This window comes from Oryza sativa, chromosome 3, assembly GCF_034140825.1.
Source record: "Oryza sativa Japonica Group chromosome 3, ASM3414082v1".
Lineage (NCBI taxonomy): Eukaryota > Viridiplantae > Streptophyta > Magnoliopsida > Poales > Poaceae > Oryza > Oryza sativa.
Genome location: NC_089037.1, coordinates 11713393 through 11734816, shown reverse-complemented (window position 1 = coordinate 11734816; position 21424 = coordinate 11713393). Strand labels below are relative to the sequence as shown.

Genomic DNA, 21424 nt, shown 5'->3' with positions numbered 1-21424 from the left:
TTTCGCACACCTTGGGAGTGTAGACAAAGCAGACAAAATTCAGGATAGTTTTGTTTTGCTGAAGAAAAATAACAGAAACTTTATTCAATTCAAAGCTGAGATATGATCTATACATCATTCTTATCTTGATTTATAAAGGAACTGGATTAACATAAGTCTTCACTACTGATACATCAACTGCTGTCAGCATCTTCTTCAGGCAGTATCAATCTAAGGTCCTCATTGTCCCTGTAGACTTGTACCAAAGCGGCAGCCTTGTATGCAAAGAAACCCATCATTCCTGGAACAAGCTGTATAAGGAGGAGAAACAGTTGCTCAGGACATGTTAGGGCAATTTAGCTAACAAAGTTCAGGATAATAACCCTTGCTACATAATTGTCACAGTTAACAAGGGAGATAAATGAAATGCGTGTAATTCATAAGATGGAGTTGAATCTGATATATGCACTGCAATAGCTCAGAGCTGTGCTTATACCTCAAAATTTAAAATGCTATTTTGAAAGTGATCTGACAAGGTTGACAATCCAAAAAATATAGCGGGTATCACAAGCCTTGGAGACGAAAGAGCTACTGAAATACCACCCAACACCTTCTCTATTGTATTCTTCAAATCCTCGCTTCTTATGCCGATTCTAGCATTGTCACATATATAGGGACAATTAATGACAAAGTGAGGGCAAAAGATTGATAATAAAAAATGATTAACATTTTCAAACCTACCTTTTCACTTTCTTCTTCATAAAAATTTCTGGAACATCTTTCTTTGACAAATTATCTGTGTGCCGATAGAGAAGTTGAAGATACAAGCAACTGTTCAACATAATGTGACTGGTTAGATTATTTTTTATCGTTGATAGTTGCAATAGAAGTTAACCCAGTCTGTTGAGAGAGTAGCCCCAGCGACATTATATTGAAACAAGGTACCACAAACTTCTGAGTTCTTAAGTTCAATAGGAAGCAAATTGAGCTTACCTGAAAGCAACTCCAAAAGCATAACTGACAGCAGCCTGTTCAATTGGAGCGTTACAGATTCAGTCACAATCAGCAAAATTATAGATAGAGTTAAGCCATTTGAGCTCAGGAGATAACTTTGATTCTGTTTCATATCGGTTGGTTATGAAGTTAGTGGAACAGGAGATGGCTTAATGTTGACTCACACTACCACAATAACTCGAAACTACTTAGTCGTTTTAACGTCGGCAAAGAGTAATGTCTAATTTGATGCCAATTATAAATTTGAAAAATCTATTTACCTCCAGAGAAAAGACTAGGAGACAGTATAAACTGCACGCAGCTCCAATTCCTGTGGTCAGGAGCAATAGTTCATCCTTAAGCTGAGAGAGATTATGATTGATGACCATCAGTTATGGGATGCAAAAGCTTCACTGAAAATAATTCATCAGAAAAAAGAAGCACAGGAGAGCTGAAACGAAAACCTACTGCTTCATATCTTAGAAGGTTGAGTTCCTTCCTTCTTTCCCTCTCATCCTGCCGATCCTGTCATCGTTTGCAACAGCATTAACATTTCTCTACAAATTGCTTCCACAAAAAAGATGGCCACTAGCCAAAACAATGAACAATTGAGCAGCAAACCCAGAACACCATGACAGACACAAGACCTTGGCAGAAAGCCTCTTGCTGACAGGAAGGCTGCTCTCACCGGAGACCCAATCTCTCGTCGCCGCAATCCTCAACATTCCCTCGCCCATGACATCCTGTACAACCGGATGATTCTCAGTGTTGCTCTGCAAAAATTACACCAGACAAAACACTTTGAATTGGTACTATACATCTTACAGCTTCTTCAGGTTGCGGTGGTGCGACATCCGCTGAATTTTCTTGTTCCGCCGCCGCCTCTAGCACGCCGAGGTCGCCGCCGTTCCTCCTCCAGACCATGTCGGAGATCTTGGTGACGAAGTCGCCGTGCGCCTGCCTCTCCGCGAGGAACATCCGCAGGACCTCCTCCCCGAGGCTGTCCCCAGCTGCTAGCATCAGAAGCAGAACTCATGGAATCAGCACCAGCCAAACCAGAAAAAAAATAAACCCCGAATTTGTTCCGAGAACACTGGCCGCGAGCTAGAAGTCGACTGCTACTACCTTGGAGGGAGGAGTAGCGGAGAGCGGAGGCGCGCGGGGAGGCGCGGGCGCGGGCGGGGCCGAGAAGAGGGCGCGCGGCCGCGGCGTCGAGGCCGCGGCAGCAGCGGAGGCCGGGGAGCCCCATAGCCATGGCGATTCCGAGCAAAGCTGTTCGCTCGGCTGCGGCTGGCTATAAGCCGATTAGCCGAGGCCTCTCCTCCGTTTCTTCCTGGTCTCAAAACCAAGCGATGTTTGGAGGAGCCGTCCCTCGCAAACCGAACCGGCAAAAATATCTTCCTTTTGGGCCTCGTTTTCTGCCTCCATCTTATGGCCCGTTTACGAAGTGCAAAATTTATGTGTCGTGCGGTAATCTAACCGTTTCACCTGAAATTCATTCTAGTACACATAGGATTTTGTTTTCCGAATTTCAGCCGAGAAATGTTGGTAAGTGCAATATCTAAGGAAAAGCAGAGGGGGAAGAACAGTCAGGTGCTTAACTGGTAGACTCAATTCAATAGAATTAGCTACTTATCTGTTACCAAAATATTTAACCAAGCGATGACACGACCAAATATGCATGTGACCGTATTCTTCGCTCAAGAGTCAAGACATTGAATTCGAGATAGGTTTATCAACTCCATCTGAAGATCATCTTTCACTGCACTGCTCTTGAAATACAGACGCATCATGCAGAAGCAATGCAGGCAACAGCAAGTATTCAACATGGAAAAAAAAAGCAGTAATAACTAGTGAGAACGCAATGTATCTTGTCCATAAATCATAGCAGGATGGTCATGTCCTGTCCTGGTAACATCCACAAACATATAGCATAAGTTCAGGGCACCAATTGTTATGCCAGTTACAGGAATTATTCAACGGAGAGGCAGTGTGACATCCTTGCCATGAAGGCAGTTCAACAGACGGGCACTCGTTAGCCCGGCGGCCAGTTCATCTGCCTGCCTCCGAGGAGATGTACATGTATGTGGTAAACAGATTGGCCTGCAAATAAAGATATCAGGTGACTGAAGATGAATGGTCTACCAAATATAGGTTCTAATGTATAAGAAGACTGAAATGAGACGTACATCCACTGGGGCCATCATTGATGACAATACGGTAGCCATCTTCAAGTCCCTCCTGCTTTGCAACAACTTTGGCAACATAGAGGAGGTAACCGAGTATTTCTACATGCCTCTCTTCTGCCTGTGAAGATGGGAAACATGAAATGCATTTAGTTTCGAAGATACTTTATTCATTTTACTTGTTACTCTTGTTAACGTTTACTTGTCACTCAACATGAGTCCATGTCAGTTTTTTACGGGCTTGGTAATTTGTGGCATGTGGGTGCATTCCGAGGTAAGAATGCAGTGAGTGACAAGAAAGCCTTACTCATCATTCATGCTTAGGCAATCTCCCACATGCATGCACCAACTCATGGCGCCTGCATTAGTGAGGCCAAAGGCAGTCCATAACAGTAATCACATTCATCTACCCAACATGACCAAAATGACATTTATATATTCTCTATTTGGGTAAGGAGTCAGCAGGTTGGATTACACAGCTAATTGCTCCTAGGCCCACAAGGGAGGGCAAGGACAAATGAGAAATGGGCAAATTTGAAATCACGAAAGGGTTAGTAAATTTAGGTAAACTATAAATCGACTACATATGAAGAGAAAGGTTGACATAAACTGGAACATAAATTGTGATAATAGATGAGTGTTAAATGCTACCTTTGATAGGCCAGTTAATCCATCCTTCACTTTGGGAATGATCACAATGTGGGTCGGAGCTTGAGGATTTATGTCTCTGAAAGCCAGAACCTGGGAAACAAACTCACAGTTCATGCCCAAAACAAATTCACATTGGAGAATTAAGAAATATGAACAAAAGTGTTTGATCCAAAACATAAGAGTAATGAACTGTTGCAGTTCTAGGATTTAGTCATTTCAATGCAATAACAGTAGAACGACAGGCATCCAGTTTACTTGGGCCTTAGGAGTTGGAAACTGGAGACTTGTATTGCAGTACTTTAGTACCTAGTGAGAGAGAACTATGTATTCGACATTTCTGGCACCCGTGAGAATGACCTAGGTAAGGATATAGCTAATCTCTCCGTACAGAGTGCTCCGTCATACCGTAGTGAGCATATGACAGATTCATGTGAAGGGTGTGGTCTCCTAGACATTATTGGTTTGCGTCAAGGAGGTGACTGCCATGACAAAGGTGTCCGGCCTAAGCAGTTTCTGGCATTATGGAGGACAAGGCGAACTGGTATGTTAAGTAGAGAAGGGATGGGGAAACAGATCAATCTGTCTCTTAACCAGAACTAGTACAAAGTGCATCCTTTATATAGATGATGACTTGTCTTCACGACCATAGACTCCAGTAGTAACGATTAAAACAATTATAACAGACCACTAAGTTGATTATGCCCTCAAAAGTTCCTTATCCTACTCATAGTTGCAAATATAACAATGGTATCAACAATTTATTCAACTGCTCCTGATTCCAAAACAAAGCACAATCAAGCAATTTTCAGTCTAACTGGGTATAGAGAAAAGAAACTCAGTGGGAAATAGAAGAAAGGTTCCAAAAAAAGCTAAGTAGTTGGAAGGGCAAGTTCTTATCAGTGGGAGGCCGGCTAGTACTCATCAACTCGGTTTTGAGTAGCCTTGCGATGTACATGCTTTCCTTCTTTGAGGTGCATAAAGGCATCCTTAAGAAACTGGACTTTTTTAGGTCTAGGTTTTTTTGGCAAAGTGATGAGCACAAAAAGAAGTACAGATTGACCAGATGGAGTGTGTTGTGTAAACCCAAGGAGTGCGGGGGTTTAGGGATACAAAATCTTGAGATTCAGAATAAATGCTTGTTGAGTAAGTGGTTATACAAGCTGATCAATGAGGAGGGGGTCTGGCAGAATTTGTTGAGAAGAAAATATCTTTCTAGTAAAACCATTATGCAAGTGCAGAAGCGAAGGGGGGACTCTCACTTCTGGGCAGGACTAATGGGGGTTAAGGATACCTTTCGTTCTTTTGGTTCATTTAAATTGCATGATGGCTCACAAGTGAGATTCTGGGAAGACCGTTGGCTCGGGAATCAGTCTTTAGATAAGAAATACCCTTCTTTGTATAATCTTGTAAGGAATAAAAATGAGGTGGTGGCCAAGGTAGTTGGAAGGGTACCTTTGAACGTTTCCTTTAGGAGGGCCATAGTGGGAGACAATCTCCATGCTTGGCATGAGATTGTAGCTAACGTGGTTGACTTAAGCTTAAAGGGGCAAAAGGATGTGTTTTTTTGGGAGGCTAACAAAAATGGAACTTTCACGGTCAATTCGATGTACAAAAAGCTCATGTATGGTAATGTAATACCGAGGAAATCTTTTATTTGGAAGCTAAGACTTCCTTTGAAGATAAAAATTTTCTTGTGGTATTTGAAAGAGGGAGTCATTTTAACCAAGGATAACTTAGCAAAGAGGAGGTGGAAAGGTAGCCTTAGGTGTTGCTTTTGTAGATCTAATGAGACAATACAACACCTGTTTTTTGATTGTCCTATGATAAGATATATTTGGAGTGCGGTTCATTTTACCTTTGGCATTCGTCCACCGCTCAATATGTCTCATCTTCTTGGTAGTTGGCTAAATGGTGTTAATCCTAGGCTAAAATATCGAGTTTTTGTGGGCATAGCGGCGTTGTGCTGGGCGGTGTGGTTGAGTAGAAATGATGTGGTCTTTAATGGATCAAATGCTTACTTCTTTTTGCAGGTGATTTTCAGGGGGACATATTGGGCAAGACTTTGGTCCTTGTTGCTTAAGGAAGAGGATGGCACTTTGGTGAAAGAATACTGCAAAATGTTAGAGATGAGAGTTTTAGAGTTCTACTCCAACTATGGCTGGAACTTCAGAAGGAGAATTCAAGATTAGGTTGGCACCTCGTGTCTGTTTGATGTGGTGTGCCTGGATGGTGGTTTTCTGTTTTTGTTGGTTGTTCTTGACACCTTTTGTGGTCCAAGTTATTTTGTTTTTGTTACCCATGTAATGGGTGGAGTTTCAATGCTCATGTATGAACTTGGTTGGCTGTGTACATCCCGTTGGATGTAGAGGCCGGGTTTTTAATCCATTATCTAAAAAATAGAGAAAAGAAACTAAGCAGTAGTACCTTCTCATCGTCAAATACCACAGTGGAAGGTATTTCCTTCTTGATGATCTTGTCAAATCTGCAGATGCAACAAATTTCAGAAATCAATTCAATTGCACACTTTTCTGTGCAGAATGTAAAACTTCACCACATTCTAAATCAATAATTTGACATCTTCAGAAACTTAATCTTGATTACAAGGAAAAACTTACACTTGACTACCATCAAGCAAACTGCAAACAGCATGCTCTTTTGGCAACAAATGAACCACTGATCAATGCTTAACTTGACTATTGAGTTCCAATGCGCTGTGGAGATGTATTATAGTTGTTTGTCAGACATTTTAAATTTAATGAAAAGGGTATCAGACGATTTGCCTACTGCTTTAATGTTCAGGCATTCAGGGCTCACTTCATAATATTAATCCGTTAAACGAGTGTTTCAGTGACACAAGTAGGATTGGTATTTGGCTATTAGAGAAATGGTCAAATAAATTCCTCAAAATGATGTCATAAACCTGACTGGGGTAAGCAGAGACAGATGCCACTTACTTAGAAGGAAAAAAAAAAACTGGGCCATAACTTATGGAGTAAAAACCAAAGCAGGCTACAGTACAGATTGGTACGCAAGCTAGTGAAAAATTTAATTAACAATCATGCTTGCACTATTGTACAGCTCAATAGCCCCATTTCGTATTTGCGCCAAGCTCTTATTTGTGGTGTGCCTCATTTCCAGTAGTAATAATTAGTAAAGGACCCTAATCACATGAATCCAGCAATTCCATCTACACGAATTACTTCTGCAAACGCTCGCTCAAGTTCGGTTTAAAGAGACAGGGAGGTGTTCGAATCAATGATCTCCCAGCGTACTAGGCCATGATAAACTAGTGATGCCGCAATCTGCCAATCCATGAGATCAAGAAGCACACACGAGTACTACACTGCCTACAAATCAGAGCGGGTTTTGCGGCAGGAGAGAGAGAGGTGCTCACATGGTGGGGTTGTCGTTGGGCACGGCGGCGAGCGCCGCCTCCTTCTCCGACGCCATGGTGAGGGATCGATCGAACTTCCCCGAGCACAAGTGGTCGCCGCCGCGAGTGTTCTTATGTGGATAAAAGGCACACCAGAGACGCAAACCCTCGTTTTCCACGTCAATTTACTATTCTGCCCTTACAATTTTGGGTCATGCGGCTCATGCCATGCCCATTTTGGTTAAATCTAAAATACCGATTGCAGGGTGCAAACTCTACTAAATCATTAGGCCACGTGGCCAAACCAAAAACCAAGTTCACATATCATCAAAATATGCCACGTGTCCAGAAGAGCACGTTCATTTTGAACGTGTGTGAAGAGTCTAGATAAAACAAAGGAAAAAATCCAGAGCATTCTAAACTCGGTTGAAAAAAATCACATGATAACACGAAAAGAATTAGTGAAAAAGATTGCATGCCGAGGAAACAATGGATAAGAAAAAAATAGTATCCAAAAAACTGCCACAAGTTTTTTAAAGGAACAACTTTTAAATCTAACTATAATATAATTCCACTATAACTATACCATAACAATATTGTAACTTGTATATAAGTATTAAAATACTATATGCAACTTTATATCACTTATATAGAGATTACAATATAGTTAAAGTAGTTACACTATTGTGTACAATGTAACTATAGTGTAGTTACATTGTAGTTATACTACAACTATACTATAGTAACATTTAAAAGTTTTTTTTGCCAAAAAACTTGTGACAACTTTTTAGCAATTCCCAAAAAAATATAAACAGCGAGCCGATGTTAGCTGTCGTAAACCGGCAACGAGGAAGACATTTACCGCAATATTTTCCGGATCCACGGAAGCTGTTGCCAACGAGCAAGATCCACTCACTCAATGGAGCAAGCGGAGGGCGTCGAGCCGTACTAGCTGTGATAGTCCGCGAGTGTGGACGCGCCAACCAGCCAACGAGCATCGAGGTCGAGCACGTCCTCGCCATCCACGGTAGCAATGACCACGACCCCAAGCTCGACCACATCCAGGAGGAAGAAGAGAGAGGGATGAAGAAGGGCTCAATGAGGATACCCAGCTTTGGACAATCAAGGGACGAGGGCGATCTTGCCTTCGCTACCATCATCTTCCTCCTCTTCTCCTTGTTCTCGCAAGCGTTGTCTTCCTCAACGGCTGATGCCTTTCTCCCAGCACCGACGCGACAATCCTTGTTCTCGCAAGCGCCATTTTCCCCAACGGTTGTCGCCTTTCTCCTAGCACCGACACGGAAATCCTTGTTCTCGCAAGTGTCGTCTTCCTCAATGGCCATCGCCTTTCTCTCAGCACCGACGCGGCAATCCTTGTTCTCGCAAGTGTCGTCTTCCCCAATGGCCATCGCCTTTCTCCCAGCACTGACACGGCAAGTAAAGCTCCAATGCCAGGATCCAACGACCAATTCTCTAAGCCACCAGATCCAGCATCCTTTAACCCATCGGACCCGGGGCCACGATCTCTAGTGACGCTGAGACATGGCGGGCCGCGATGGCGATGAGCGGTGAAGGGGACGAATCATCGAAGATTCAAGGCCCTTCCACTTTCTATTACTAGGTGATTCTCCATGCTTTGCTACGGGATCGCTAAACAATTTTTAATATATTTTTTTCAACAAGTAAACTAAGAGTAAAAAGAATAGAAAATAATGAAACGTGAAGTTTTATCAGAACTTATCATAAAATAAACAAATGATACCCGTAATTTAATGTGGAGCATATTGATAAGTATATGTTAAATATTATAAAAATGGTATGTATATTTGTTAAAATATTGTAGAAATAATGTGATGACATGTATATTTGTTAAAATATTGTAGAAATAATGTGAGGGGTGAAACACTTTGTTTTTTTTAAAAAAAATACCAACACCAATTTTATAATGAGTTAATAACTTAATTATAATTTTAGAAAAACAAAGGAAGAAACAATAGCATGGGTGGAAAAAAAGAGAAAATTTGATGATTTTCTCAACAATATGATCTGTTATGTTAAACTGGAACACAGAAAATTCCATTCAACTATGATTTTTGCATGAGTTTCAAAGAAATTAAATTGATTTCTATATTTTTTTATGAACAATGTGCTAATTAATAACACAAAAATAATATATACGGACTATAAATCATGCGCGCCAACTGGCGCGCTGATTTTCTAGTGACATCTATATTCAGATTGCGCCGAAGTTTAAGGCTTGCTTTACCCTTTTGGCAAAATAAGACACCGCAAAAACATGACACAATCGACGGCGTGCTCCTCAAGGCTCGTGCCTATGCAGACGAAGGTCGGGGCTACACCTCAGATCTGGCTAGGAGAGAGAAAGGAGGTTATCGTCGCTATCGCCGACCGAGCAGCAGCTGATGCTTGCCACCACTAGATCCGATGGGGGAGCCACCAGATGTGGGAATCCTCGTACTAGGCCTCGCAACTGTCAGCGCCAGATCTGGCGGTGAAGCCATCGGTTCTGGAAGTCCAGTCACTGTCGAGGAGGAGGAGGAGGCGGTGGTGAGGGAGGGGGATGAGGAGACGAAGCAGCGGGTGGTAGTGGTGGTTAGTTGGTTGCTCGCCCCTCTGCAGCCGCACTCGTGCTCATACAGTGGTTCGCATAACCCCACCGCCCACGATAGGCGCTTGATCTCCACCGCTGGTGGTGCGACATAGCTGCCGCCTGTGGGGATAAATGGGGAGAGAAGATGGGAGTGAAGGAGTGAGTGGTGGGGAGTGAACTACTAAGAATAAGGTGCGGAGAGATGGTTATTTTATAGTGCAAAGTATTTCTTTTCCAGGTGGCTATGCAGGAGAACATTTGCGAAATTTATTTTCAGAAGCAGTTGTCCAAGAAGACCACTAATGAAATTAGGGCTATTTTTACCGACGGTTGTTTTAAAAACAAGTGCTAGTGATAATAGATTTTCATAAGCGGTCATTAACCATAAGCCTTCGGTTATTTTTTACAAGCGTTTCAAATTTTATCCATTGGAGAAAAAAGATGTAATGCCAGAAAAAACCTATTTTGTAGTAGTGTTTATTCCCTTCCTTGAAATATGAAGGCAAAGTAGATTAGATATCATGGTTAATCTTTCAGTGATTGGAACAGATCGACCAGAAAATTTCAGATAAACCACGAGGGACTCAGGGCCCAAAGAATTACGTAATGTCAAAATTGATGATTCTTCCACATGGATAAAATATGGGTCAAATAAACAGAAACCGCCATGAAGTTGGTCAACAAACAAACTTCAGTTGACTCGGAGCGGAGGATGGGTTGGGATTTAAGGCGGCACACCATATAAGGTGAACCATTAACATATAGCATGCCTAATTGAGTAATTATTATAAAATTTAAAAATAAATTTTATTTTTTAAAAGAAAAAACTTTCGTATAGAAAACTTTCATGTAAAATATACCACTTAGTTATTTGGAAATCACGTTGATAAGGAAAAAAAATAAAGTAGGCTTGTTTAGAATGCAGCCTGAAGTATGGATATGCTAATGTTATTAGGGCATCTACAATGTTGAAAAAAAAGGCAGCATTAAACATTTAATGCTACTAAGTTTTGTACCTTTGCCATTGTAGAGATGCACTATAAGCATCACCAAACTAAAATGCACCACCCTAAGCTTAAGGTATGGTCACAAGACAATAAAACTAAGCTTAAGGTATGGCCACAAGACAATAAAATATAGGATTTGCTATTCATACTAATAAAATACAACATTGCATTGAATTGTTTATTTGTAATCATTTGGCTGCCATGCGGGACCTTTTGCCATTTTCTTTCTTTTGGTGGGACCCAGCGGGGCCCACTTTATTTTCTTACCTAGGCCCTGTTTAGATTCCAACTTTTTTTCTTCAAACTTTTAACTTTTTCTTCACATCGAACTTTCCTACACACAAATTTCTAACTTTTCCGTCGCATCGTTCTAATTTATTTAAACTTTCAATTTTGACGTGGAACTAAACACACCCCTAGTCATAAGCATGATACATATGGATATAGTTGTGGCTCTTTCTAGTGGACCCCACTCCTATTACTCACGGTGGCATAAACGTTGGTCTTGCCCTTAGAAATTTAGAACCAACCTTTCTTTTTCTCGGGTTATTTAATAACTTAAACTGGGCCCGGATATGGTAGAAGTTTCTCACGGTACTACTGGCTGCTAATGGTCAAGTAAGCCATTATTATTAATTAATACTCCTAGTTTTTTTTCTTTAAATTTAATCAAATTTATAAATGGTATACTAATATTTTTAATACAAAATAATGTATTATTAAAATATATTTAATAGAAATAATCTTTTGTCGTAGATGATGATAATTTTTTTATAAATTTGATCAACTTAAGGAACTTGGGACCTGTTGATATTGTAGCCAAAATAAACCTTACCAAATTTTGGTATTAGCAAGTTAATAATATTGTCAAAATTTTGGCAGGATTTTTTATATATTTATAAATTTGATAACAAACTAGACATAGAACTTTTTTTGGCAACTTTGACGAAAAAAAATGTTATGGTTGAAAATAATATCAATCTGAACAGTGTCTTGAACTAAGAAAAAATCGTATGACTTATAATATAAAACAGAGGAATTATCCGGTACAACTTGCCTTTCTTAGCCACCACTGACAAAAGCATTACGCAGGTGGTAGGCTAATTAGCAAAGCTTATTAAGACCTCTCGAGCCCAGCTAGCAAGCTATCGTGCTGCCTGGAAGGTCCGAAGAAGCGGCGGCGTTGAATCGAGTAGCCGACGTGCCATACGCCCACGCCATTTCCGCGCCTACAAATAGCGAGATTTTTCCTTGCGGCTTCTTCCAAATCTTCAGCGGTCTCCGCCTTCAGATACACCTTTGATCCGCAGCGATGAACGGGGGAAGCCCGGTGATGACGGAGAGAGAGCGGCGCGCGTACCGGTACGGGCAGGCGTCGTCGCCGACGGCGCGGGCGGTCGGGCAGCTGGGGTGCATCAGGAAGTCGTGGTCCAACGACTCGCTCTCGAGCTACGGCGGCGGCGGGAGGGCCGGCGGCGGCGGCGCCCAGGCGTGCGTGTGCGCGCCCACCACGCACCCGGGCTCCTTCCGGTGCAAGCACCACCGCCAAAACGCCTCCAACCTCGGCGCCGCCGCCGCGGCGCCGGCCCAGGTGGTCGACGTTGACGCGGACGCCAAGCACCAGGAGGCCCAGGAGCAGGAGGAGAAGGCGACGTGAGGGCGACCATGGTTTGATCGATCTGTCGCACTTGTGCGTGTTTAATAAATTTCATAGTTGTACGAACAAAAGTGTGGGAAATTTTTGTTTCCTCTCTCTATATAGTTTCGAGATTTTCGTACGAGGGTGCTTTTTTCTTCTTGAAATCATGTAAAATAAACTTGCGTGTAAATAATGGAAAAAAGTGCCTTGTGTTTTTAACGAAAGAAATGCTACGCTCGTCCAGGCGCGCTGGAAGACACCCCATGTTAAAATCCGAATATATTTTTCACTCTCAGCTATTAATATAGGATGAATTACCCCCTTACCTAATCTGAAGCAATTTTTATCATACGCCACACACGTAACAATCCAATTAGCATTTTTCTTTTAAAAAATGATGGGGTCCAGCTATCATAGTCTCTCACCTCTCTCCCTTTCCCTTTTTCCCGTTTAAATGTCCCTAATTGTGGCATTGACGGCGGTGAGGCAGCCGGCAGGCCTCAGCTGCCACCTCTTCTTTCTTTCTTCCCTATTCTCGACCTTGGCAGGCGATGACACCAGAAACCTCCGGAGGAGACGCAACCGCCGAGCGCGATGTTGTAGGCAGCTGAGGTAAGGTGGGCTCTCCATGGGAAGGACAAGGTGTACGGCGGCATCGGTGGTGGCGGAGATGACACGATCGAAGTAGATTTGGTTATGGAGCTCGATGAGGCGCGTGGCGGCGTCGGTGCACGTCGCGACGGGGGAGGAGGCGAGAAAGAGGGTTGCGTTGCATAGGTGCGTTGATCCCCACTCTCTAGCCATCAAGCTCGACATCGTCGACACCATCCACGTGCTCCTCTCCACACTCCCGTCGTTGCTTCGTGCACTGCTCCCATTTCTTTTCCTCCTCTCGCTATGCCCTGCATCGTGTCCGTGTGTGTTTTTGAGCTTTCTTAACTTTTAGCGCCATGCGCTTTGCTCCGCTTTATAGCAAGACCGGGGAAGCTGAGGAGAGATGGGGAAACCCAACTGCTGCCGGTCGGGACGGACAGGAAAGGGGCGGGGATAAGCTTGTGAAGAAGCAAGCTTATTGCCCCAAAAAACAAACCGACCCAGCAAGAAAACGTATGCGCTTTAGCTCCACCCTCACCCTGCACGCCGTCTCGGATGCCCTCCTCTGCAACGCCATCCCCGTCACCTCCGCTCACTCCTACTCCACACCTACGTGTATCACTCCTCCTACTCTTCTCTTCCCATGCTAATGAGCTCATGTTCAACACCCTCGCGCTAGCCTCCTGGCCTTTCTCACACTTTCGCGGCACTCGTTGCCACGCAATCCTCTGTCGACCGTCACGCCGAGGCCATCCAAGCGTTCTCCCGAATGGATGAGTTCGACAGTTGTCCCACCGCCTTCATCTACAACACTGCCCTCAAGGTTCATCGCCGCCGCCGCCCAGCTCTTGTCTAGCAACTTGCTCCCCTTCTTCCCCTCGCGCCACAGTGCCCTCTCGACCGCCGCTGCACTCGACGCCCCTCAACGATACCTGCCTCGCCCCTAGCAAACAACCGAGAGAGAGATGTGTGAGGTATATGACAAGTGGGACATGTTTTTTTAATCTTTTTTTTTCGATTGGACTGTCACGTAGGCGTCACATGTATACCACAGGTCAAAACCGCTTCGGATTGGGTTAAGAAGGGTAATTCATCTAGTATTGATAGTTGAGGGTGAAATATGTCTGGATTTCGGGTTTGAGGGGTAATTCAAATCAGGGGGCTAATTCAGACTTTTTTCTGGTTTAAATTGTTGAATCTTGAATATATATATATATATATATATATATATATATATATATATATATATATATATATACTTACTCTGCTTTAAAAGAAACTTGAATTAGTGAATTCGACACCTCACCTTACAAATACCCCCTTGAACTTTCTAATATTGATATGAATATTCTCTATAGTAAAACAAGGATGGGTCACATCTCATGAAATATATATATATATATATATATATATATATATATATATATATATATATATATATATATATATATATATATATATATATATATATATATATATATATATATATATATTCTTATGAATTTCAGATAATGTTATAATATATATATTTTTCTATCTGTACTAAAGTACGTGCATTCAGCTAGTAGTTGTAAATTCCATTTTGAGCCTTAAACGATTTTCAAATTATACTTTTGTTACAAAAGTTTTCACTTACAACTTCCAGAAATTGAAAAACAACTACATTCGTTTTAAAATCCAATATGAAAAAAAACAAGCAGGTTTTCTGTAAAGAAAAAGGAAAACAAATGGAATATTTTTGCTGCCCCTTTCGTTTATTATGGAGTATTTTGTGATTTTGTCGGTCGATCTGTCCCAAAATCCAAACGAACGGGGGTGATGGACTTGCCCGTTTGAAACCCCCAAATCGCAGGCTCCACAGAGACCAACGGCCATATCCCCAACTTTGGATTTTGGCCACCGCCGGCGCCGCCGACCCCACGATTTCCCTCCACACTGCCACCCACATCCGTCGTCTCCCCCCGGCCGCTCCCCCGCTCCGGTTTGAAATCCCCTCCGTGTCCCCAGATATCCGCCGATCCCCTCTTCGAAAATCGGCGATTGCGAGTGGGAGTTATTGAGACCCCCCCCCCCCCCCCCCAATCATAGGATACTGGTTGATCCGCGCCGACTCCTCTCGTCTGCTGCTGCTGCTGCTGCTCTGCGCTCTCTTCGAGGAGGAAGAAGATCATCAGGTTAGTCTTGGTTTCTACTAGCCGTCCGAACTTGGTTTCTTTTGCAGGCGATGTTATGCATGGTTTCACTTGATGAGTCTCGTCGGTCTCGAATTCTCGTAGATTCGTTCGTTTTTTTCGATTTTTTTTGTCATCTTTTGGTTGTGGGAAAATTATCTGGATTTCTTGGTGCGTGCTCAGGGTTAGTCCGTCACCTGTTCGACCGATTTCCTGACCGAAATACTCCTTTCCCTCGCAGGAGCACCTGTTCCGCCGCCTCTGTCCTCCGATCTCACAGTCCCATCCGCCTCGCCGCTGGTAGCGGCAAGCAAGCCAAAGACGCCGCGGGATCCCAATATCCCATCTCCACGGGCAGCAGCGCCACCGCCACGGCTGGAGCAACCAAACCAAGGGACGCGGGCACGTTCTACTGGGAAATCGCCACGCCGAATTTTGTGTGTGCCAAGCGGTTCGTGCCGAAGCATTTGTGGTCCTTTTTTTTTTGACTCCTCCATATTGTCTATAAAAAAAGACTTGTGATACATTTACTTTCTGATGGATTTGCTACTTAGAAATTCTAATGCATATTAGTTAGCAGTTGCGTTTAGTTGTACACCAACTGCTCAGTGTCTCAGCCTGCAGCAATGCAACTACTTGGAACAGCTATTGATCCAAAGCTTGCACTATTATTTGAATAATTTTTACTTTTGATCTAGAACAGTTGCACACATTTTAGGGTTACTTTGCGCTTACCCTGATGTTTTCTCCGTGCAGAAGAGTATTAGACGCTCCTGAAGATGAGAAGGTTCTTTCCGTTCCGCTCATTCACAAGTAATGCTGGGAATGGCAAAGCATCAGCGGGACATGATAAGAAGAATGAGAACAAACTGGATGGAGGGACTAGCTGTGCCTCCCATTCTCCTGACACACGGGCATTCAGGTCAAGAAGCCGGCATGGAAAACCAAGCAGTGAGGAATCATCCACTCCTCAGCTCAGGAGGTGCATGTCATTGACGTCGTCAGCAATTGATCGTTCCTTGAATGAACGGACAATGAACTTTTCAGGCGATATTCCATGCTCTTTCTCCAATAGTTCTGATGTGCCTCGACACATTGGGGATGCGGAGTAAGTGGATTAAAGATAAAATTTACTTGTGCTTGAGGTTCCCACTGTCTGTAACTTATGCTTCAGCAACATCAATAATTAATAATAATAACTGAACACTGTGTCATCCCCTATTTGGAAAATTCCAAACAATCTGTTTTTTCCCAAGTAAGTGGTAGTTTTACATTTTAATTGGTTTGACAGAGCTAAAACCAAGCACAAAGTTTGGTGGTGCATTATAGACTCACTATCTGTTACTAGATTTTTTATTTCTAGCTCATGCCCATTGTGTTACTAACAAACCACTTATGAAAACTTATTCAACTTTCAGTTAACAATGAACTGTTTTTGAAAACTTATTCAGCTTTCAGTCAGCAATGAACTCTTTGCATATTATCTTGAGCAGATGTAACCTTTAGCCATGTTTAGCCCCATTTAATTATGTTTCTGTTTGTCCTAATTGTTTATCATAACTGTGATGCTGGAGATTTTCCTTTTAAACTTACTATTATCATGCATGGTATTCTATTTAGCATGATGACTGAAGGATGGTAGAAATAAAAGGTTACAATCTTTCTGTCTGCAGGTACTATCCCTGGTCACAAGAAAGACACACCAATATGGGAGAATACACGATAGAGGTTCCAAAAACACATGGGGTACAGGAAAGTGATTCACCTCAGTCAAGATGCTACTCATGCTCAGCAGGACACTCTCCTGTTAGTTCTCCTGTTGTGTTAAAATGCAGGCCTTCTAAATTGACCAATCTTTCAAGCAAGAATGAAGTTCTAGATCTATATATTGATGGAGAGCAAGAGTCAAACAGTCTAAATGAGAAACATAAGCTAAAATTACCTGTCAGATCCTCATCATCTTATTTGGGACGGGGACGGCCACCTAGACCCCATTCTACAGCTCCATCTTCACCAAAGTCTTGCAAAGAAATCGTTGAGAGCTATAGCTACTCAAACATCGACATGATTGATGCCTGCCAATTAGCTCAGGAGGAAACAAAGGGCATATGGAAGGTTGCATCTGTGTGTGCAGAGCCTGGAGATGATGCACAAATGCTTGAAGCATCTTCTGAAAAATTTTCACATATAGAGGAGTGCAAATCACAAAGTATTGCTACATTGGAAGATATTTATGATCGTTTGGAAGATGCACAACCTCCATGCTTTTGTGACACTTCAATGGATTATATTTCAGGCACTACCTCAAGATGCTTTGATGCAGATGTCTGTTGTCGTGATGACTCTCATGGTTTTCATGGTAATAACCTTGAACAAGACACTGATGAGAAGTTGCTTAGAAGAGCTAAAGAACTTGATGAGTGCTTCATGGTTCCTCTTGAAGAAAATAATGAGCTTAACATGCTGAGGGATAATAGTTTAAGCTCAACTGACATGTTGCAGCTGATACAGACTTTGATTGAAGATAGAAGGCAATTGGCACTCCAATTGTCTTCACAAATTAAGGCACGTCTTACAGAGAGATTTGCAGCCAAAGAGCAACATAAGCGGTCCAAGGTAGAATTGAACACCAGAACTAGAAGGCTGGAGAAGGAGAAGAGTGATGTGCAAAGTACCTTGGAAATGGAGCTTGATAGAAGGTCAAATGATTGGTCAGTCAAACTGGCAGAATTCCAATCAGAAGAACAGCGATTACGGGAAAGAGTAAGAGAGCTTGCAGAGCAGAATGTATCTTTTCAAAGAGAAGTTACTTTACTTGAATCGAACAGAATTGATGTTTCTAATAAGATAACAAGTTTAGAACTGCAAAACAAACAGCTCAATGACGAGCTACAGAAAGTAAAGAAAGAGCATGATACTCTTTTGAAGTCATCGGTTGAGTTGAATGATAATTTAACGAAAACTGCAGAGGAAAGGAACCAAATCCTGGAATGCTTAAAAGAGAAGGGAGGTGACAATAAAGCATTACACAAAGTGATTGCAAGGTTGCAGAGGATATCTAATGAACAGGAGAAAACAATAACTGGCCTGAGACAGGGATTCAATGCTGAACTGGAAAACAAATCCCTTGGTACTAGTGAAAGCATCAGCAGGATGCAAATGGAACTTATCAGACTTACTGGAGTGGAACAAAAGCTGAGAAGAGAAATTCAGTCCTGTAACCGTGAAGTTGAGTCTCTAAGGGAAGAGAATATAGCTGTTTTAAATCGTCTACAAAGCAGTGATAACAAATTAAGTATTTCTTCAGTTCGTCTTGAACAGGAGCTCAACACCAGAGTGGACAACTTGCAACTACAGGGCTTATCGTTGCTTGATGATACTAGTCAGCTTTGTGCCAAGTTGTTGGACTCAATGAAATCTAAGAGGAGTGAGAGTTTCGGAAGTGTTGATGCATTAGCATCCATTGAATACACTTTGAGTTACCAGAGCATACAAGAAAGAATCAAGAATTTAAAACAATGTCTTCGGGCAATCAGATCTATGTTGACTGAAAAGCATAATGAAGAAGAAAAGATTGGAGAGAGAACTGAAAGCTGTATCTTGAAACAGGACCACTTATCCAAGGTATGAAGTTCCTAGGGCCTTTTTACATTTGGAAGTATCCTATTTATTTTTCAGTCTTATGGGCCGGTGGTTGTTGGCTTAAGACTTTGTTCTGTAGAGCACAAAAAAACACTTTTTTCAAACATATACAGTGAAATTTGGTACAGAGACAATGTTCTCAAAATATATCTGGTAAACTCTACTAGTACAGAGACAAGTCTCAGAAGCTAAATCTAAACCTCCGCTTTCCTTTTTGCCCTTTTCTATGCAGGATGACATTGAATTTAAGTTGAAAGAAGAGTCTATGCTCTGTAGAGTACTAAAGGAGAAGTTATTGTCAAGAGAACGAGACATTGAACAATTGCAGTCAGATCTAGCATCTTCAGTTCGCATCCAAGATGTCATGCAAAATGAAATCCAAAGGGTTCAGGATGAACTATGTTGCCTCACTCACAAGTCCAAACATTTGGAAATGCAGGTAATCTTAACATCCTTCCCCCCACCCAAAAGGAGTTTTAGACTGTTGCTGAGGCTTACCTAGATCAGAAACCAATCCCATCTAAGCAATATAACTTTTTCTGTTTCTATATCACTGTCAGTTCCTTCTGAGGGGAAACGATCAAATTCTGCAAGCTACATTGCCCTTAAATTGTTTGCAGTTTTTCTTGTTCCAATTCCTTTTGTACTGCACCTTGTAGGTTTTGAAGAAAGAGGAGAACATTAATCAGATCCAACAGGATTTTCAGGAATCTTCGAAGGAATTGACTGCTCTTCGGTGCACACTCAAAACAGTAAGTGATGAAAGGGATGTCTTGTGGCAGGAAACGAAGCAGCTGCGAAAAACTATCAGCGCCTTGCAAAATGATGTTGCTTCATTAAAGCAGAAGATGAAATCTCTTGATGAAGACATACTGCTTAAGGAGGGTGAAATACTGCTTAAAGAGGGTGAGATTTCGATACTACGTGACAGTATCGGCAGGCCATCTGACATCATCTGCAGCCCTCGGCCATCGAAGCTGTTCGAATCGGAGTAAATTTGCATAGAAGTAGCTGTAGAATCTTGCATTTTTCAAACAGCTTTACTTTCCCCCCATTTTACACAGGAGATCATTTACTTGTGAATATGGAATACCGAATAGGGCGTTTGCTGCTTTCTAGATTTCTTGTATACCAATGCAATATGTGTTGCATTATCTAGTAAGAGACACGAGTACTCGACGGATGACATGCTCAGAGGCACCTCCGATCATAGCTATGTCAAATCTAGTCCTCTATTATGTTAATTGCCACCTTTCTTTTTTGGGAATACAAACACCTCGACAATGTTTATGTTACTGGTGCTGCACATACAAATTTTGATTGATCGGCAGATCAGGTCACCTGGGTACTTTGCACGTCATTTTCTTGAGTATCCAGTGCAATGGTTCATCATATCCTCGCACATTTTGTAAGTACCCAGTTTAATAGTGCACCATATCCTCGTCATCCTTACGAAACTAGTAGCAGGTCAGTGCTAACGCTACGGTGATATTTAGTAAGCATGCATAAAAAATTTATATATGTCAACATCCATGCTAATTTAATTATTATTATAACTATCACAAACTTGGGCAGCTTTTAGTTGTGTAGTTCAATTCTCAATCAAGTGGGAGCAATTTCTTTAGCCATAAACAAACATCACTTAATGTTTTTCTATTGCTTCATCAATAATCGTCATTTGTATCAGAGTATATGATGAAAAAAAATTGTATTTAAGATATTTGAATAAACAAATTAAATCCTCTAATGGAATAACATTTGGCTGAGAAGAAGAAAAATATTTACAGGTTACACCGCAGCAGAAGAAATCATTAAAGTTGCTAGAATTATGTCACAATAGACCAATACATAACTGTTGTGAAATACAACACATTATTTGTTGCAAAAATATGTATTACAAACCTTATATGTAATGCAAAGCGGGAAACTATCGTAGGATCAAAAATGAACATCTGAGATGTATCCAGTTCATCCTGAGTAAAACTTTTAATCCTAATAAAACCTTTGCTCATGGTTAAAACTGGGAGCAAAAGTTTACTCAGGGTGACGTGAACCAAACATTCAATTTTTAATTCTACGGTAGTTTTCAGGTTTACATTATATATAGGGTTTGCACTACAAAGTTTTTCTTATTTGTTAGGCAGCTTCAATTGATGCCAACATTGGTGACCTTAGCTGAGGGCATTGATATTTATTTTCCAACCTGTAGCATTCCATCTATTTTGCTCTGAAATCTAACATGAAAAGCATGTGCTGCCCAAAAACCTAATAAATGGCTCATAGGGGTTTCAAAAAATGCGAAATGCAAATAAAGCAATATTTTTTTACTAATCAAGATGTAACAGTGGTTAGCTGCCTGCTGCAAAGAATAAACATATTCCTTTACACTCATCTATTCAAATATTGCAGGAACATCAAAAAGCTACTACATATTTATTTGTACAAAATGATTATTGTGCAGTAAGAAGAATGAATGAACAGTGGATATAGAATTATATAGAATAGGCAGATTGTGAATAAAATTTGCAGAGGACATTGGTCTGCTCCATTTATGCGGTAAGAAACCAAAACGTCAGTT

The 21424-nt window shown here is 41.6% G+C and overlaps 4 protein-coding genes across 5 annotated transcripts; 2 read left to right on the top strand and 2 right to left on the bottom strand.

Annotated features, from left to right (window-relative positions):
* Window positions 1-48: 48 nt before the first annotated feature.
* On the bottom strand, window positions 49-2283 carry LOC4332686 (uncharacterized). 2 transcript variants are annotated; one of them, XM_015776677.3, is made up of 9 exons: window positions 2098-2283; window positions 1798-1985; window positions 1620-1715; window positions 1441-1497; window positions 1254-1334; window positions 973-1007; window positions 721-810; window positions 476-632; window positions 49-290 (listed from the first exon to the last, which is right to left on the bottom strand). In XM_015776677.3, the coding sequence occupies exons 1-9, from the start codon at window positions 2225-2227 to the stop codon at window positions 174-176; spliced, it is 951 nt and encodes a 316-aa protein (XP_015632163.1). In that variant the 5' UTR covers window positions 2228-2283; the 3' UTR covers window positions 49-173. The 2 variants fall into 2 exon arrangements, with proteins under 2 accessions (XP_015632163.1, XP_015632164.1); XM_015776678.3 differs by having other exon boundaries at window positions 1798-1982.
* A 540-nt stretch (window positions 2284-2823) lies between these two features.
* LOC4332685 (14 kDa zinc-binding protein) lies at window positions 2824-7298 on the bottom strand. The gene is made up of 5 exons (XM_015776680.3): window positions 7204-7298; window positions 6234-6291; window positions 3810-3899; window positions 3162-3279; window positions 2824-3075 (listed from the first exon to the last, which is right to left on the bottom strand). Exons 1-5 carry the CDS (start codon window positions 7257-7259, stop codon window positions 3008-3010), a joined length of 390 nt encoding a protein of 129 aa, XP_015632166.1. The 5' UTR covers window positions 7260-7298; the 3' UTR covers window positions 2824-3007.
* A 4767-nt stretch (window positions 7299-12065) lies between these two features.
* Window positions 12066-12703, top strand: LOC4332684 (uncharacterized). The gene has a single exon (XM_015773606.3). The coding sequence runs from the start codon at window positions 12113-12115 to the stop codon at window positions 12455-12457; it is 345 nt and encodes a 114-aa protein (XP_015629092.1). The 5' UTR covers window positions 12066-12112; the 3' UTR covers window positions 12458-12703.
* Window positions 12704-14899: 2196 nt separating this feature from the next.
* Window positions 14900-20141, top strand: LOC107280459 (MAR-binding filament-like protein 1). The gene is made up of 6 exons (XM_015776160.3): window positions 14900-15207; window positions 15446-15655; window positions 15961-16312; window positions 16878-18828; window positions 19079-19285; window positions 19506-20141. The coding sequence occupies exons 3-6, from the start codon at window positions 15984-15986 to the stop codon at window positions 19839-19841; spliced, it is 2823 nt and encodes a 940-aa protein (XP_015631646.1). The 5' UTR covers window positions 14900-15207; window positions 15446-15655; window positions 15961-15983; the 3' UTR covers window positions 19842-20141.
* The last annotated feature ends 1283 nt before the right edge of the window (window positions 20142-21424 follow it).

Bases quoted from the DNA above. Each gene is read 5' to 3' on its own strand.
- LOC4332686 (XM_015776677.3), bottom strand. From the start codon at position 2,227: ATGGCTATGGGGCTCCCCGGCCTCCGCTGCTGCCGCGGCCTCGACGCC. The intron at 1,986-2,097 runs GTAGTAGCAGTC...TTCTGATGCTAG, and splicing joins CCGCTACTCCTCCCTCCAAG to CAGCTGGGGACAGCCTCGGG. The intron at 1,498-1,619 runs GTCTTGTGTCTG...AAACGATGACAG, and splicing joins GCAAGAGGCTTTCTGCCAAG to GATCGGCAGGATGAGAGGGA.
- LOC4332685 (XM_015776680.3), bottom strand. From the start codon at position 7,259: ATGGCGTCGGAGAAGGAGGCGGCGCTCGCCGCCGTGCCCAACGACAAC. The intron at 6,292-7,203 runs GTGAGCACCTCT...TTGCATCTGCAG, and splicing joins CCCAACGACAACCCCACCAT to ATTTGACAAGATCATCAAGA. The intron at 3,900-6,233 runs GTACTACTGCTT...TTTGTTTCCCAG, and splicing joins TGGTATTTGACGATGAGAAG to GTTCTGGCTTTCAGAGACAT.
- LOC4332684 (XM_015773606.3), top strand. From the start codon at position 12,113: ATGAACGGGGGAAGCCCGGTGATGACGGAGAGAGAGCGGCGCGCGTAC.
- LOC107280459 (XM_015776160.3), top strand. From the start codon at position 15,984: ATGAGAAGGTTCTTTCCGTTCCGCTCATTCACAAGTAATGCTGGGAAT. The intron at 16,313-16,877 runs GTAAGTGGATTA...TTCTGTCTGCAG, and splicing joins CGACACATTGGGGATGCGGA to GTACTATCCCTGGTCACAAG. The intron at 18,829-19,078 runs GTATGAAGTTCC...TTTTCTATGCAG, and splicing joins AACAGGACCACTTATCCAAG to GATGACATTGAATTTAAGTT.